Genomic DNA, 16,176 nt, shown 5'->3' on the forward strand with positions numbered 1-16,176 from the left:
GGACTTTGGTTTGTTTTATTGGCTATTAATTTACATAAGTTGCTTTTCAAAAAATTTCTGATTTTTTTCTGTGTTCCTGTTTTTCCTAGTTCTTAAAATAATAAGTTAGTTCATTAGCATTATTTAAAGATGACCAGTGAGTTTTTCTTTTTTTCCTCCCAAATATCATAAATTCATGGATTTTAACATGTTTGATGTACACCAGTCCACCTCAGTTATTTTTGAGGCCCATCTTTCTGACTACTGAGAACTCCTGATTGACCTTTATTTAGTCTTTGAAAACCTCCTTGCTTTCTAGAATAACAAAATATTCTAAGCTCTTCTTGTTCTTTTCCTGCCTCAGACGTGGAATCCCCAATTTTGTGAGGAAATCTGGTTCACTCTATGAGAAATGGTATCACGACACTGTACTCTGAATGCTAAGCCTGCTTATGGCGATCGGGTTGTGTTGTTTCTAGGCCTTTCCCGTAGATAGAGCTTTTTTTGGAAAAAAAAAAAAAAAGTACATCATGAGATTATACTATTTCTAATTCAAATGTAGGATTACAGTTTTTTACTTTATTTGACTTTATATTAGAACCTTTTAACACTAAACAATTTGGTTCTTAAACATCAACATACTACCTTTTTGCTTTATTCTACATATGTTTAATAGTTTCAAAATAACAATACCAATATTATAACTCACGATGATTATTGAAAATGGGGTCAGATTTTTTGCCTTTTTGTCCTTAGTAAATTTTCCATGAGGGACATACAGTCAGATGACTCTATTTTAAAGTCACATGAAGTGATTTTTCTCTGGGTAATTATACCAACTCAGGACTCAGCTAGTAGCATCATTAGTTTCTTTCTTGTTTTCCATTTTTAGGGGTTTTCTTTTTAAGTCTAAGCTTGAGGGGATACAAATGTGTATATGTATTTACTTATACTTTTTTAAAAAGAATAATAAACCAAAACTAATAAAAATGGCCAGAGAGGGAGCAAACAGGATGGAAGTGACCGCGCTTAGTATATTTTGACTTTGGAACTATGTCATTCTACGCGTAATTATATATGTATTTCAACCAAATTGGCTAGCAAGGCATATATTATAGGATTAAAAATTACACAGGAATAAATTGCTGAAATCTTTTTCAAAGCTGGAAGCCTCTGTGGTACTAAGTGTCTGATGACAGTTCCTCCTTGTTCATTCTGTCCTGCCGCAGCTTCCATTCTCGTAACAAGAGTTGGTTTGTTACTTTATGCGTCCCTTTTCATGGTCTTGACAAAATTGATTATATTTCCGGTTTATGATAAAAGGATATAACTCAAGGACAGCCAGATGGACGAGATACATAGGACAAGGGGTTTGTGGAAAGGGATGTGGCGCCTCCATGTTCTCCAGGCGTGCTGCTCTCGGGCATTTCACGAACCCGAAAACTCTGCAAACATATTTATATACACTACAAATTGAATATTCATAGTTTATCTTTAGATCCTTTTGCTGGGTTAGAATTGGGAAACCCAAAGTGATGAGTTATTTGAAATTTGACCTGTTGGGTAAGCCCACCCACCTAAATCCAAGGAAGATTTTATCAGATGAGGGGCCACAAACTGTCACATCGAGGAAGAGGCTGCCTTTTTAATCTAGGACACAGTAATTAAAACTGGTGTTATGAGTGGCAGGAAATGACTAAGAGGGAAGAGAGGTCCCTTAGGATGGTGGCTGTGATATATCAACTCATGAAGTATCTGTGCATTAGATAGTTTTCTGGAACCCATACATCACTGTGGACCATTGTTCTTAACAGCCAGCTTACAGACGAGTTTTAGTTCCCAGCCTACTTATTCTTCGTACTTGGCAACAGCAGAAATTGGTGAGAGTCCTGGTTCTTTGAATCCAGGAGAAGCAACAGAGGAGACAAAGCTGACTCATCCCTGTATGGCAGACCCTACCACCCCCAAAATTAGGCCTGGCCCCTAAGCTGGACTCACCACAGACACAGAAGAGTTTGTTCATGTGGCCGGAAACCACTCGGCCTCACTTCTTGCCAGGTCTGCAAGCTTTGGGAGTCAGCACATGCTTTGGGTTAGAGAGAGTCCGTCTTCGGGGAGAGAGGCTCCCAGCCTGGGCTGATGGTGACCTTGCTCTTCTTCAGATGGGCTATGTGCGAGAGTATATTCTGTGGGCTGCAGCCAAATCCCAGCTTCTGGCACACCAGTTTATCTGGAATATGAAAACAAACATCTATCTAGATGAAGAGGGGCACCAGAAAGACTGTGAGTATTTTGTCATCTTCCCTCAAGGCTCACCCCACATCTTCAACACTTTCCGTGGCTGCCCAGAGGCTGAGCCTTCCTCATCCTACAGGGCCCTCCATGACCCATCTGCCCCAGCCTGTAGTTCCTTCTGCCTCCCATCCTTTGGCAGGAACACCTCACCTTTAACATACAGCAGGAGCAGGACACCCCCTTCCCCAAGCTTTCGCTAGCCCATCCTCTGTCCACCCTGCCGCCCCCTGCCCCTGTGGATCCTGTCCTGCAACTCCCCAGGCACATACGGAACTCTCCTTCTCTGGCTGAACTCCCAAGCAGTTGTCCCTGTGCCTGACCCAGTGACCCCGTGTTGGGACAAGGTGGCCACCCGGGACAGTGCTTCTCAAACAGAGATGTCTTAATCATCCTCATGCCCTTAAAAACCACTGGGACCCTCTAAGAGCTTTGGTTTGCGTGGACTTTAGCAGGCAGTATTAACTAACGTTAGTCAGCAGAGCCATGAGGCTTCTGTGACCACTAGTGTCCTCAGCCCCACTGCATGTTCATAACCTCACAAGTGTCAACACTGAGGAAGGCAAACTTCGTGGTGTGACTTTAAATATGGGGTTTACTGAGAGGGTCCCGGGGTCCCCAGGGGTAAGCAGACCATCTCTGAGGACTGGCCTAAGTGCCGGTGAATACCCAGACTCTGTGACAGGCAAACATGCAGAGTTCCTCCAGGGCCTTTCTGTGGCTCAGCCAAAGGCTCACCCTCTCAGTTTCCCTTTCAGCCGACATCGGTGATCTCCTGGAGCAGTTAGTGGAGGAGATCACAGGCTCCCTGTCAGGCCCAGCCAAGGACTTCTACCAGCGGGAATTTGATTTCTTTAACAAGATCACCAACGTGTCAGCCATCATCAAGTAAGCAGCACTCCCTCTGGTCCCAACTCGTGGGAATTGCCCGAGAAGTGCTAATGGAACAGCCAGGGTGGGATTCTGCTCTCTTGAAAGGAGGTTGGCCATACAACCATCAGAAAACATCCTAGTTTTATTCTGGATATTGTCCTACAGTTTGCTGTCTCCAAGTTCCGAAGGAGCCTCGTAGTGGTGATAGGAAAACCAGACTCCTTTGCAGCTCCTGTCGTTTCACTGATTTGCCTCTTGAGGAGGAGTTTGGGCAGGAATTGCTGTGCTCCTGGAGGAATTGGGCCTAGCAAGGAAGAGAGAGACTCAGACAGGAGGGGGCCCTGGGCTGTCTCCCAGAAGTCTCGAAGGCCACTTTCTACAAGAGATAGAGCATTTCTGTCTTGTTTCTCAGACCCTACCCTAAAGGAGACGAGAGAAAGAAGGCTTGTCTGTCAGCTCTGTCTGAAGTGAAAGTGCAGCCTGGTGAGTAGGTGGCCTCTGGAGACTAAGGAGAGGGACCTCTTCCTTCAGGCAGGCAGAGTGCAGGGGCTGGGGAGTGTGGGGTGGGCGTGAAGACCAGCAGTGGGGCTGGTTCGACTTGCACTTAGGTCCTAGGTGCCCAGTGCACCCCTCCCCAGAATCTGCCACTGGTGAGCTGGGAGCTGCTTCTCAGTGGGCACTCTTTATCTTCCTTGCTGCCTACTGTTTTCTAAAGACCGAGACACTGTCTTTAGCAGCTGTTTTTGTAGAAGGTTTCTGAACTCCAGTGTAACAGGAGCAACATAGGTCACACAGACAGTGGGCATGAGATGAGACTGGAGGCATCACAGGTGTGCTTGGGACCTGTTGGACAAGGGTGTCTGTGTCCCCTGGGTGGGCAGCTGCTCCCTGGTGCCTGCAGCTGTTAACCATGCAGGAATTTGAGCCCAGTGTGTACTTTTTCAAGTCAGGGTGGCAATCCAGGTTTCACTGCACAGCTCTCCATTTTTCAACATTGGTATAAACTTGTTTTTTCAAAATCTTGGTTGTCCTATCCAAATGTTCACACCAGCTGGTCTTAGCAAGGTTGCCAGTGTGGGCCTCAGTTCAGACTTTTCCTTGACTTGTTTTGTTGAGCTTCCTACCCTGCCAGCTCAGTTTCTCAGAGAAGGCTTGACATCCACACGGAACTTCATTTCCCTTATCAGCGAGCCCCCAGCTCCCTGCAGACCATGTTGCTAGGGCCTGTCCTGGCGGCACTGGGGAGCCAGCCAGGGCTGTAGGGCAGAGGATTAGAGATTGCATCTGTGAGAGAGGCTGGAGCTGGGGGGTCAAGGAGGGTGAGAGGGAGAGGAGAGGACCATGTGGTCCTGCCTTGCCCCTTCTTCCCCCGGTAGGACAGCCAGTCTGCAGCCCACAGCAAGGCCTCACTTTGCCCCTCAAGAGACTCAGTCCTTCCTGTTTCAGGGCTACACCTTGAAGCCCACATCCTGGAGCTCTCCCACCTCCCAGGGGCTCAGGGAGTCCACTCCGCCAGAGCAACTGCCAGTTCCTTGGCCAAGAATGGGCTTTCTCTTGTCCTCCTACTTGATACATGTGCTGAAAGTGGGGAGCTCCAGTCAGTGGGCTGAGTCCAAGAGCAGAGGGTGTTTGGGTGAGCAGAGCAGGGTAGGAAGCTCCTGCATGGGTCCCGTGAGAGTGGGTGGCTCTGCTCCGGCACTGGGCGGCCATGGGGGCCCCAGGAGCAGCATGATGGGCCTGTAAGCTGAGGGTTCAGTGCGTCGTCTTAGAGAAGCGTCTCCTGGGAGGTGGTAGCCCCTTCAGTAGACATCAGGAAGGATCCAGGGAGAGATCACAGAATCAAGAAAGAAAGACTTCTTAGCTGTGAAATAAGAAGTCATCAGTACCACAGATGAGGACCTAGAAGGCCCTCATACGTCATCCTGTCCACAGGGTGGACTCTATAAGGGGAATTAGATATTGAAGGTAGCTGTTCTCACCATTGTCATCCTTGGGCTCCTTGTGACTTGCCTTCTGTCCCTGCATAGGCTGCTACCTGCCCAGCAATCCAGAGGCCATTGTGCTGGACATTGACTACAAATCGGGGACGCCCATGCAGAGGTAAGAGGCTGCCCTTCCCTTGGCTACTCCTGTGTGGGCTTCCTGTTCGCCATATCACTTGTGCTACTTTCTTTCTGTTGTTGTTTTTCAGTGCTGCAAAAGCTCCGTATCTGGCTAAATTTAAGGTGAAACGATGTGGTGTTAGTGAACTTGAGAAAGAAGGTCAGTGGAGAATTCTCGATGTAGTTTCTCCAAGTGTCTCTCCTTCCTAAATCCAGTTTCTCTTGGCATATTTAGTTTGTTACCAGCTCCCCATGAGGGTTGATGGCCATCCATCCACTCTCGGTGTGACACCTCATTTGGGGACAGCACAGAGCTCATGTGCAGTGACAGACCAGTGAAGTTTGGCCACCAAGTCAGTCCAGGAGGCATCTTCTCGAGACAGAGTGGCCAGGGCTTTGTGGGGTGTACTCATTTGCTCAAGCTGCCATGGAAGTGACCGCAGACTAGGTGGCTTCAATAACAGAAATTTATTCTCATAATTCTAGAGGCCAGACGTGTGACATCAGGGTGTCACCAGGGTCGTGCTCCCTGCAAGGGCTCTAGGGAAAGAACCTCAGGGTGCAGATAGACACACTTTCTGCCCCCAGCTTACAGTGCCCATTGGTGACCCCAGGCACACCTGGGTCCTCACTTCCAATGAAAAGGGGACCTGGCTTCAGTTCCATTTAAGTCTAAATATTCTTAGGAAAAGCCCTAAGATCTTATGACTCTACCCACTGATCCTAGACAATTTCTGGGCCCTCAGTGGCTTCAGAGTTTCCCAAGAACAATCCCCAAGTTTCCTTGGGCTCCTTCCAGGCCGGGTCTCCTCAGCACCCTCAGAGGGCTTCTCACTGCCCTCAGGCTGACAGGCAGCCTCCACCCACCACACACAGGTCTGCGGTGCCACTCGGATTCCGAGGACCAGTGCGGCACACAGGAGGCTGATGACCAGAAGATTTCCTGGCAGGCAGCCATCTTCAAAGTGGGAGATGACTGCCGACAGGTAGGGGACCAGGTTGGGGTTGGGCTGGTGGCGGTGGGCCTGCCTCTCCAAGGCTCTGGGCGAGCCTCGCTGCCGAACCTCACACACAGAAATACAAAGCTTTGCTTCTGCCATGGGGTTCAGGTCCACAGAGTAAGTCAGGGCTTTCTGCCAAACCCAGAAGTCTCTCCAGGGCTTTGCACCCGCTAGCCACACAGAAAGAGCTGCCGTGGAGTGGGTGCCCCTTACTCGAACCCTGCACCGGGCAGGCTAAAATTAAATGGCTTTATGCTCACTCCAGTACCTGGTGGTCCCAAGGGTGTGGGCTCAGCCCAGTGGGCAGTGTCAGTCCAGGCCCTTCAGGCTTTTGCTCGCCTAGGCCTCCCTCCCTTCTCCCTCCGTCCCCTGCTGGGCAGGGCCCCTGGGGGTCATGTGAGCAGGAGGAAGCCGGCCACTCACCCCTCATCTTCTCGGTTCTCAGGACATGCTGGCCCTGCAGATCATTGACCTCTTCAAAAACATCTTCCAGCTGGTCGGCCTGGACCTCTTTGTCTTCCCCTACCGTGTGGTGGCCACTGCCCCCGGGGTAAGTTCCCCACAGGACCCCAGGTGGCTGCCCCTCGGGCCTTGGCCAAGAGCAGTCAGCCCACAGGCCTTGCACTTGGACTTCCTCTTAGTGCGGGGTGATTGAGTGCATCCCTGACTGCACCTCTCGGGACCAGCTGGGCCGCCAGACAGACTTCGGCATGTACGACTACTTCACACGACAGTATGGAGATGAGTCCACCCTGGCCTTCCAGCAGGTGACCAGCAGAGCGGGCCCTAGGCTGGACTTGTTTGTGCTCTCCGTCTTTCCCCCCTGCACCCTGCTTCCTGATTTCCTACATTTGAGGAGTAAAACCAAGGCACCCCGTAACCTTCCTTGGTATTTAAAGAAACCTCAAGATAGATGTCCCAAGAGAATTCATGGGTGTGGGGGGAAGGGGCTGCCACCCCTTCACAGGAGTTCCAGGCATAGAGCCAGGGGAGCACCCACAGGCGCGGCCCCAGGGCCGTCATAAGCACTGGCTCTCTCTGCACAGGCGCGCTACAACTTCATCCGCAGCATGGCCGCCTACAGCCTCCTGCTGTTCCTGCTGCAGATCAAGGACAGGCACAATGGCAACATCATGCTGGACAAGAAGGGCCACATCATCCACATCGGTCAGCCAGCCCAGCGCCCTCCTCTTTCCCTTCTTACCTGGAGCCTGGGGAACCCCACACAGGAGCAGGCTTAGTAGGGTCCCCAGCCAGGAAGTGTCAGAGTCAGGATTCAAGTCCAGTTTTGAGGCCTAGCTGTTGGCTGCTGGGAGGGTGCTGGGGGTGGGAGTAGTAGCCGGGGCCATGGGACACAGGGAGCTCTGGGTTTGGAAACGGGAATCGCCTTAGCACCAGCCTCTCTCTGCTCCTACCTGGTTCCCTGACTCCATTTCCTCTCCTCTCTTCTGTCTGCTCCTCCCCTGCTGTCCCCAAGAAAACACAGCCTGTGGCCAGCTCCTGGGGTGGGGGAGCTAGTGGCTCCACACCCTGGTTGAAGCATGCCCACATCACTGCCCTGGCATCTAATCCCATCACAAATGACTTTTGGGGGTTTTGCAGATTTTGGCTTCATGTTCGAAAGCTCACCGGGTGGCAACCTTGGCTGGGAACCAGACATAAAGCTGACAGATGAGATGGTGATGATCATGGGGGGCAAGATGGAGGCCACGCCCTTCAAGTGGTTCATGGAGATGTGTGTCCGTGGCTACCTGGCTGTGCGGTAAGCCGGGCACCAATTCTCAGTGCCACTCATCTAGCAAGGCCAGCCCCTCAGAGGTCCCATGGGGCCTTCACAGGCCCCTTTATGGATACAGGGACTGAGGTTCAGAAAGAGCAAGGGAGGTGCTGGAGCCGCCTGGGCCCAGGTATGCCCAGGCCTTGCCTTCCATTGCCTCTCTTTTCCCACCTGCGCCAGTACCTTCTGTCCAGCCACATTCTGCAACCTCCTGGGCTTGGCTTCACTTGCCAGTGCCTCTGGGTCCCTTTTAAGCACCCCATTCACCCTTTTCACCCAAGCCTGAGCACCTGCTATCCCCAGACTGCACACCAGAGATTCACTGTCCTGGTTTTAGAGTGTCATGTGGCCAAGGCCACAAAGCAGTGTGTGACACTTAGACTCCAACCCAGAGTCTGTCAGAGCCTACATCACGCCTGCTCAGTGCCCACCGCCCCACAACGAAAGGAAGGTCGGGACATCTTTGTGCTGCAGCCCACACTTCTTCAGCTGGGCAGAGAAACCATGGCCAGAGGCCTCGGGTGGGAGCAAAGCGGGACTGCTCAGGCCCTTCAGGGGAGTGTGAGCAGCCCCAGCCTGTGGGCTGCAGTGCCTCCCTGGGAGATGTGAAAGGCCGCAGGGAGGTGGGGGGAGCCAGCATGTGAGCAGCTGTCAGGCAGCAGCCGGGCTGCAGGACTGTAGGCGGGGCCACCCCGCTCGCCGGGCTCTGCCCACCTCCTTCCCTGTGTCTCCCCAGGCCCTACATGGATGCAGTCGTCTCTCTGGTCACCCTCATGTTGGACACGGGTCTGCCCTGCTTCCGTGGCCAGACAATCAAGCTCTTGAAGTAGGTCTTAGGCAAACATACAGGCCATTGGGGGGCAGTCGTCCATGGAGATGGGAGCCTATTGGGTGGGGGTAACTGAATCTTAATGAGGCTGAGTACTCTCCTTGGAACCCCAGAGCAGACAGATTTCCTGGGTGAGGCGTATCACCAGACTGTGCTTCTGCCAGTCATAGCTGAGGACATGCCCAGATTCTTTTCTCAGGGATGCAGTGCTATCCCTGGGCCCCAGAGCCATAGTGACTTAGCCCCCTTGCTAATCCTCCTCCAGCCATGGGGCTCCTTAGCCCGAGAGGTGCTGGGGAAGGGAACAGAGCCCTCTAGGCTAGCTGGAAACTGTCTCCACAATAAGTGAGGCCTCACTTTCACAACACTGTCCCCATGAGGGAACATTCCTGGGCCTGACCCTCAGCTGAACAGATTCTCACAAATGCCTGTTGGCAAGGGCAGGAACATGTCCCTTGGGGAGGTCAGTCTGGTGGGAGCGACTCTGACGACAGTGGCCCTGATGTGAACTCTTCCCCAGGAACAGGTTCAGCCCCAACATGACCGAGCGAGAGGCTGCAAATTTTATCATGAAGGTCATTCAGAGCTGCTTCCTCAGCAACAGGTGAGTCATCCCCACCTGCCCTCCCTTCTGCCTCACCCACCACACACCGGTACAGTCTGGGCACCTATGTGGGGCCATGCCTGGGCCAGGTGACAAGGAAGCTGATGGCTCAGGAGATTCAGTCCCACACACCCTGAAGGGAGCTTTCTCAGGGTGATGGGGTGCTGGCGTAGAGGGAAACATCTGGCAGAGGCCTGGAGGCTGAAAGCTGTGCCCCCACCCCGGTGCCAAGTCTGTTAGGGTAAGGGAGCCATAGGTGCAAAAGGCCTCCAGGGAGGTATGTGCGGCCCAGAAGGGCCAGTTAAGGAGCAGTGGCAGGAGTGACAAGGTGGTGACTAGCCAGTCAGCCATTGCTGTGAGCGATGGCAGAGCTGCGTGACGAGGTGGGCTTGGGTTCTGAAGGTGGAGCCCCAGGCTTCCCTGATGGGCTCCCAGAGGGTGTGATAATCAGAGATGGATGGCAGATGGCGTTGAGGTGTCTGGGCTGAACAACAGGGTGGACGTGATTCCAGCAGGTGGGTGAGGCGAGCCACCCACACAAGAGCTTCCTACACACATGGGGTTGGTTGAGGCTCCCGAGAAGTGCAGAGACTGCTGGAGTCTGAGAGGAAGACCAGAACTGGTCCTGGTTAGGGCCCTAACAAGAACAGGAAAAGACTGGGTGGGGACAGGCTGGGCTGTGAGGTAGCTTGGTGTGGGAAACATGACATCTCTGAGTCAGCAAGAGGGGTTTGAAAGGCAGTATGAGGAATATCTCTTCTGATTATTTGTTTTGTTGGTAAAATAAGAAAGGACGCTGAGCATGGCCTCACTCCTTTGGGTACCACACACCAGGCCAAGGGGCTGGAGTGGCGTCTGCCACAGGGCAGCTCCTACAGACGGACTCCTGGGTCCCCAGTGCCTGGGCCCCAGGACCAAGGGCAGGTGTTTGGCTGAGGAACGGCCGTTGGCTGAGGAACGGCCGTCCACTCGAGTCTACATTCCGGGCCCACTGAGTGTGAGGTGGCCTCAGAGGAGGCCGAGCAGGAGATGGGGCAGAATGGGACTCGCATGGCCATGGTCACTGGTCGGGAAAGGAATGTTCCAGGCAGAGGAGGGGCTTGTGGGAAGGCCAGAGGGTCTGCCAGTTTGCATTCACACTTCCAGGGAGGGTAGCAGTGTGGACTCCCAAGTGCAGCTGCCAGGGTGAAGGAGATGTGTGGGGGGCTCAGAGGGGCAAGGGGCCCTAGAATGGCACAGGCTCCTTACAACCTCCCTTCACTCTCGGCTTTCCAGGAGCCGGACCTACGACATGATCCAGTACTATCAGAATGACATTCCTTACTGAGGGTGGTGTCAGAGCATCAGCTGTCGTGGCTCCCCTACCCAAGCTGTCCACAATCATGGAGCTGTGCAAGGTCAAAGGGTGTGAACTGTTCACGGCCATTTTCATGCAATGGAGTTATTTTCATAGGACATACAGGACAAAAAAAGTGCACCCCTGCAGAGCCTGGCCCCCCACTCCTTCTTTAGGTGTGGCCCACATGTGGCATGTGAGACTGAAACGACAATCATCTGATGATGGCACTCTCTCTGCTTGGGTGTGAATAATTTGCACTGAACACATTCCCTACCTATCTTATTTCATAGGTACATGAAGTATTTTCTAGTGTATGTTGTCTAATTATGTTCAACTTAAGGTTTAACCAACATGGAGAAAATAATCAACAAAAGTGTTGTGTCGAACTTGAATATCAGGTTTATTGTCAAGTCGAATATCAGATTTATTGTCAAGTCCTAAGTGCACATTCAGCTGAGGGGTGATTCCTAGATGTGCTGGGAAGAGAGCAGGGCAGTGTTTCCTCTCCAGAGTCCTGAGACAAAAGGTGGATAAGGGCCAGCCAGCTGCGGAGCCTGCGCTCACAGGCCTTCCAGGGACCCCCTAAGCTAGGACTGGCCACCACGCAGGGGGACGTCAGGCATTGCATGTGCCGAAGGGGTCAGGGCCGGGCACCCTGATTATGAGCTTCACAAAGACGACTCACCACAATGCAAATGTACCAAAAATAACATTGCAATCTCCCTCCCTAACTGCTCTTTTCCACTCCAAAGCTGTCTCCACAGAGGGCTCCTGTGGAGGCCATCTGGCTGTCCTGTCCACATCTCTGTGTCCTGCTTCTGCTCCAGTCTTTTCTTGTTTCCCTCTCATTCATGTTTAAGTTCTCTGTTCTGAGACTCCGAAATCTTTGTGCCACTAGCCCCCAGCAGCAGCTGTCTATTCCCACCCACTACAACCCTCGAATTATTTTAAGCAGATAGGAAGTAAAGACCCAAACCTAAAAAAAAAAAATCTAGAAATAAGTTAAACGGCAGATATAGGTGAAGAAAAAAAATCAATGAGAAACAATTTTAAAAGAAAAGTTGAATGAGAAGTCCTTATCAACTTCTAATGGGATTCCATAGTTGGTAAAAAAACACAAATACTAAGCTTCAGGGAGCACACTTGAGTCCTGAGCAGTATAAATAAACATAAATAAGCTAATATGTAAGTTAAAAGGAACTCTTAAAAATGTTACATTAATCAAAAAAGTCAGAAAAGCAGTATAAATAAACATAAATAAGCTAATATGTAAGTTAAAAGGAACTCTTAAAAATGTTACATTAATCAAAAAAGTCAGAAAAGGAAAGAAAGAAGAAAAAATGACAGGACAGAAATCATGCAATCGTAGACTTCAATCCAACTACATCAATAATTATATCGATGGACTAACCACTCCAATTAAAAGGCAAGGATTAGAAACATAGATAAAAACATGAAATGATTGCACTTAAAATATAAAGACCTAAGGTGAAGTTAAATAGAGGAAAAAAGATTTATCATCCATAATCATGTGATTTGAATGTTCACGAAGCAATATTTGATAGAATTCAAGGGAGAAATAACTCCACAATTGATTAGAACAACTGGCAAGAAAGTAAACACAGGAGACCTGAACAACTGTATTATCCATCTTCACCTGATGGGCATTTATAAAATTTACTATACATCAGCAGCAACAACGCACCATCTCTTCACCATCACAGGCTGTATGAATGATTCAGAGAATGTCCTCTGATTACATGGAATTAAGTTAGGTATCAATAACAAGAACCCTAAATATTTAGAAATTAAAAGAGTGGAAACTAAAATACTAGACAATACATGTAAGATCTTAGGAAATATCAGAGTTAAAATGCTTTAAGGTAGTGTTTGGGGAGGATGGTAGAGATGAGCCAAGTAAATAGGATACCGCCATATAGGGTGTAACTTTCAGAAAGATCCAACAGAAGATACGAAGAGGGGAGGAAGAGCACAGAAAAAGCAGGATAAGCACATTTTATAAAATGGTAGAAATGCATTCAAACAATAATAGTTAATAAGAGCTTGTCAAATTAGCTTTAAAAAAAAGTCAAATGTTATGTACAAGATTCCAGCAATATGGCAAATTAATATATCTTGAAAAATTAGAAACTATTTACAATACTGGGGAGAAAATCTAAATCCATGAGCTGACAAGAAAATAAGGTCTCTAGAGACTGAAATAGAAAATCTTGAGAATAATCAAGTTGCTATTTTGATGATATGGGAAACAAAAGACCTTTGAGGAGTTTGTTAGGGGAGCTCGGTCAGCACTCAAGATAGGGTGTACTGGAAATAAAGCCAGGCCCAAAAGACCAGGAACTTTCTGTAAAAAACCCATCATGCTTACAGGTGAAATATTGAAAGCTGCGCCTCCTAGATAAGAATGAGCTGTATATGAGTCTGCTTTATTTCTCTTCAGCTCTAGCCAGTTCAGTCAGGGCATAAAAAGAAAGTTTAAGGTTCTAGAAAGAAAGAAAACTCAGAAAATGGCATTTTTGTACATAAAACTCCCAAATCTATAAATGGGATGTATAACCAGGGTGATAGGATACAGGTCACTATGTAAAGTCCTGTGTATGTCTGAAAATAAAAATTCAAATTAGAACTACCATTTACAACTGTATATCAAAACATCAAATACCAAGAAAAACTAAAGAAAGATTCATAAATATTAAAAACTACAAATGTTGAAAGATCTAAACAGAGTAACATTCTTGGACTGGAAGACTCAACATTATACAGATGTTTGTTCTCAAACTGATCTGTGGTTTCACTGCATATGCCAATCAAAATTCCAGAAAGTTGTGTAGTGGAAATTGGCAAGTCTGAAATTTATGTGGAAATGCAGAGTCAAAATAAAACCTTTCTGGTATTGAAGATCAACAAACCTAGATATTAAGACCTATCTGGAAGCTACAGTAGTTAAGACGATATGGCTTGCTGGTGCTAGCAAAGGTATATAAACAATGGGGGAGATAAAGCCCAGGAACTTCCCACAAACAGACATGCAGGGTAGGAGGGGGAAGACAGGCTTTTGAATAATGGTGTGTCAACTAGATATCAATATAGAAAAATGTTGACTGCTTTTCTCATCTGACATAAAAATCACTTCCAGGTGGCCTGTAGAGCTCTATGTTAAACTTTAAAGGCTTTTAGAATACAGAAGAGAATGTCTTGCTGACCTCAGGACACACAAAGGTTTCTTAACCAAAACACTAATAAAGGGCAAAAATTAATTTGGATTGTATTAAAGGCATGCCACAGACCTGGAGAGATATTTGTAATCTAGTTCATACACTTCTGTGTTAAAGAAAAAATTATTAAGGTGTCATTTTTTTCAACATAAAGCCAACAAGGTAGGTCAAAACATCTTAAGAAATAATGCAATGTTGCTCTTTCTTAAAATAGAATGCTTTCCAATTCATTTTTAAGGAGGGCAGCAAGGCCCTGACTGCCCTCCTTAAGATGAGAACATTACAAGAAAATTATAGAGCAATATCCTTCTCGATATAGATGCAAAAATCTAACAAAATATTAGCAAATTGAACATGATGTATTAAAAGGACCGTCGTGACCAAATGGGCCTTATCCCAGTAATGCAAGGTTGGATTAATGTTCAAGAAGCAATTAGTGTAATTCACATGAACAGACTAAAGAAGGAACACCATATGATCATTTCAATAGGCAGACAAAATTCAACGCCCATTCATAAAAATAGCAAAATAGAAATAGGAACTTTCCTCAATCTGATAAAGATCATCTAAGAAAACTCAGAGCTAACATCTTGACGATGAAATACTAAAGGCATTCTCCCCAAGATCAGGAGCAAGACAAAGGTGTTATCACTTCTAATCAACATTGGGGATAAAGGCAGTAGAGAGATTGGACAGGAAGAGAAGAAACTGCCCTGCTTCACAGACAATAAAATTGTCTATAGAATGCTGAGGAATGTAAAAATAAAGTACAAAAAACAAATAAGGGATTTCAGCAATACTGCAGTACAAAAGGTACACAAGGTCATCATACAAAAGTCAGTTGTATTTCTATATGCTAGCAATGAACAGTTGGAAAATGGAATTTTAAAAATCTATACCGTTCATAATAGCATCCCCAAACATGTAAAAATGTACAAGATCTCTACACTAAAAATTCAAAACGTTGCTGAGGGAAATAAAAAATGGAGAGTAACATCATGTTTGGTGTATTGGAAGACGTAATTCTTGGCAAATTGATCTCAATTCAGTGTAATCACAATAAAAATCCCAGACTATTTTATGGAAATTGACAATTCGAGTCTAAAATTCATGTGGAAATGCAAAAGATCTTCACATCATAAACCCTAGTGAGTCCCAAGCGGACCAGAGATTGAAATGTGAACTAAGAAACGATTCAGTGGTTGGTAGAAGACACAGGTGAGTTTCCCTAATAACCCAGAAGTGAAGAAAATTACCAAAATCCAGAATCAAGAAGGGAAAGTGAATTAGTTACCAAAACAATATATGGCTAGCAAAAGAATACCATAAACAAAGTGAAAAAAATTGGGAAAATATTTTTAAAAGATCACAAAGTTAAAATGCCTAGTGTAAGAGCTTTAAAAAATTGAGAAAACCTTATAATCCTACATTTTTAAGACAAGCAAATGATATGAACAGTATACAGAAAAAAATTCAGCCTTTAAATATAAAAAAAAAATCTCAACCTTGATCATAAGAGAAATGTAAATTAAAGCTATACTGAAGCACCATTTCTCACCAGACTGACAAAAATCCCAATGTGACAATATGCATCATGGGGCAAGACTGTGGGGAAAGGGCCCTCAGACCCAGCGATGGGCTCTGGGCAATCTAGCAATATCATGAATGTGGTCACCTTCTGGCCCACAATCCTACTTTCAGGAATCAATCTCAAAGCTGCTTTGGCAAAATACAAAAAGATATTTGCAGAAGGCTCCTCGTTCAGGTACTATTTGTAACAGCAAAGCATGGGAATCCACCCGCCCACATCACTAAGGTTGAATAAATGGCACACCCATGTTTCCATGCTGCTCTTCTGAGCAAGGTGCTGAAGGGAGGGTAGAGAAGTCCATGTGGTATACTGTTCACGTAAGTAAGGGGAGGGGATGTGACTGTTTATAGTTCACTTAATTAAGGGAAAAAAGGAATCCATTAAAAAAATGTTTCTAGTGTGGGGGCAATAGGTGGAGGGCACAGGGATACGAGCTAGACTTCCCTAAGATGCCATTTTATGGATTTGACTTTGTAATTATAAATTATAAAAATGGGAGAGTGCACTGCCTAAAAATTGAAAGTAAAAAAATCACACCCATTAGGATGGCTGT

The 16,176-nt window shown here is 47.4% G+C and overlaps 1 protein-coding gene across 1 annotated transcript in view; it reads left to right on the forward strand.

Annotated features, from left to right (window-relative positions):
• The window catches only part of PI4KA (phosphatidylinositol 4-kinase alpha), a 129,322-nt gene extending 118,140 nt beyond the window's left edge, over positions 1 to 11,182 (forward strand). The window contains 13 exon segments of the mRNA XM_023528293.1: positions 2,142 to 2,262; positions 3,030 to 3,159; positions 3,557 to 3,627; positions 5,172 to 5,244; positions 5,336 to 5,406; positions 6,123 to 6,232; positions 6,693 to 6,797; positions 6,889 to 7,014; positions 7,294 to 7,414; positions 7,850 to 8,009; positions 8,761 to 8,850; positions 9,374 to 9,457; positions 10,733 to 11,182. Coding sequence (XP_023384061.1) covers positions 2,142 to 2,262; positions 3,030 to 3,159; positions 3,557 to 3,627; positions 5,172 to 5,244; positions 5,336 to 5,406; positions 6,123 to 6,232; positions 6,693 to 6,797; positions 6,889 to 7,014; positions 7,294 to 7,414; positions 7,850 to 8,009; positions 8,761 to 8,850; positions 9,374 to 9,457; positions 10,733 to 10,784 — 1,314 coding nt within the window. The 3' untranslated portion in view covers positions 10,785 to 11,182.
• The last annotated feature ends 4,994 nt before the right edge of the window (positions 11,183 to 16,176 follow it).

The sequence above is a fragment of the Pteropus vampyrus genome, unplaced genomic scaffold (assembly GCF_000151845.1).
Source record: "Pteropus vampyrus isolate Shadow unplaced genomic scaffold, Pvam_2.0 Scaffold23, whole genome shotgun sequence".
Classification (NCBI taxonomy): Eukaryota; Metazoa; Chordata; class Mammalia; order Chiroptera; family Pteropodidae; genus Pteropus; species Pteropus vampyrus.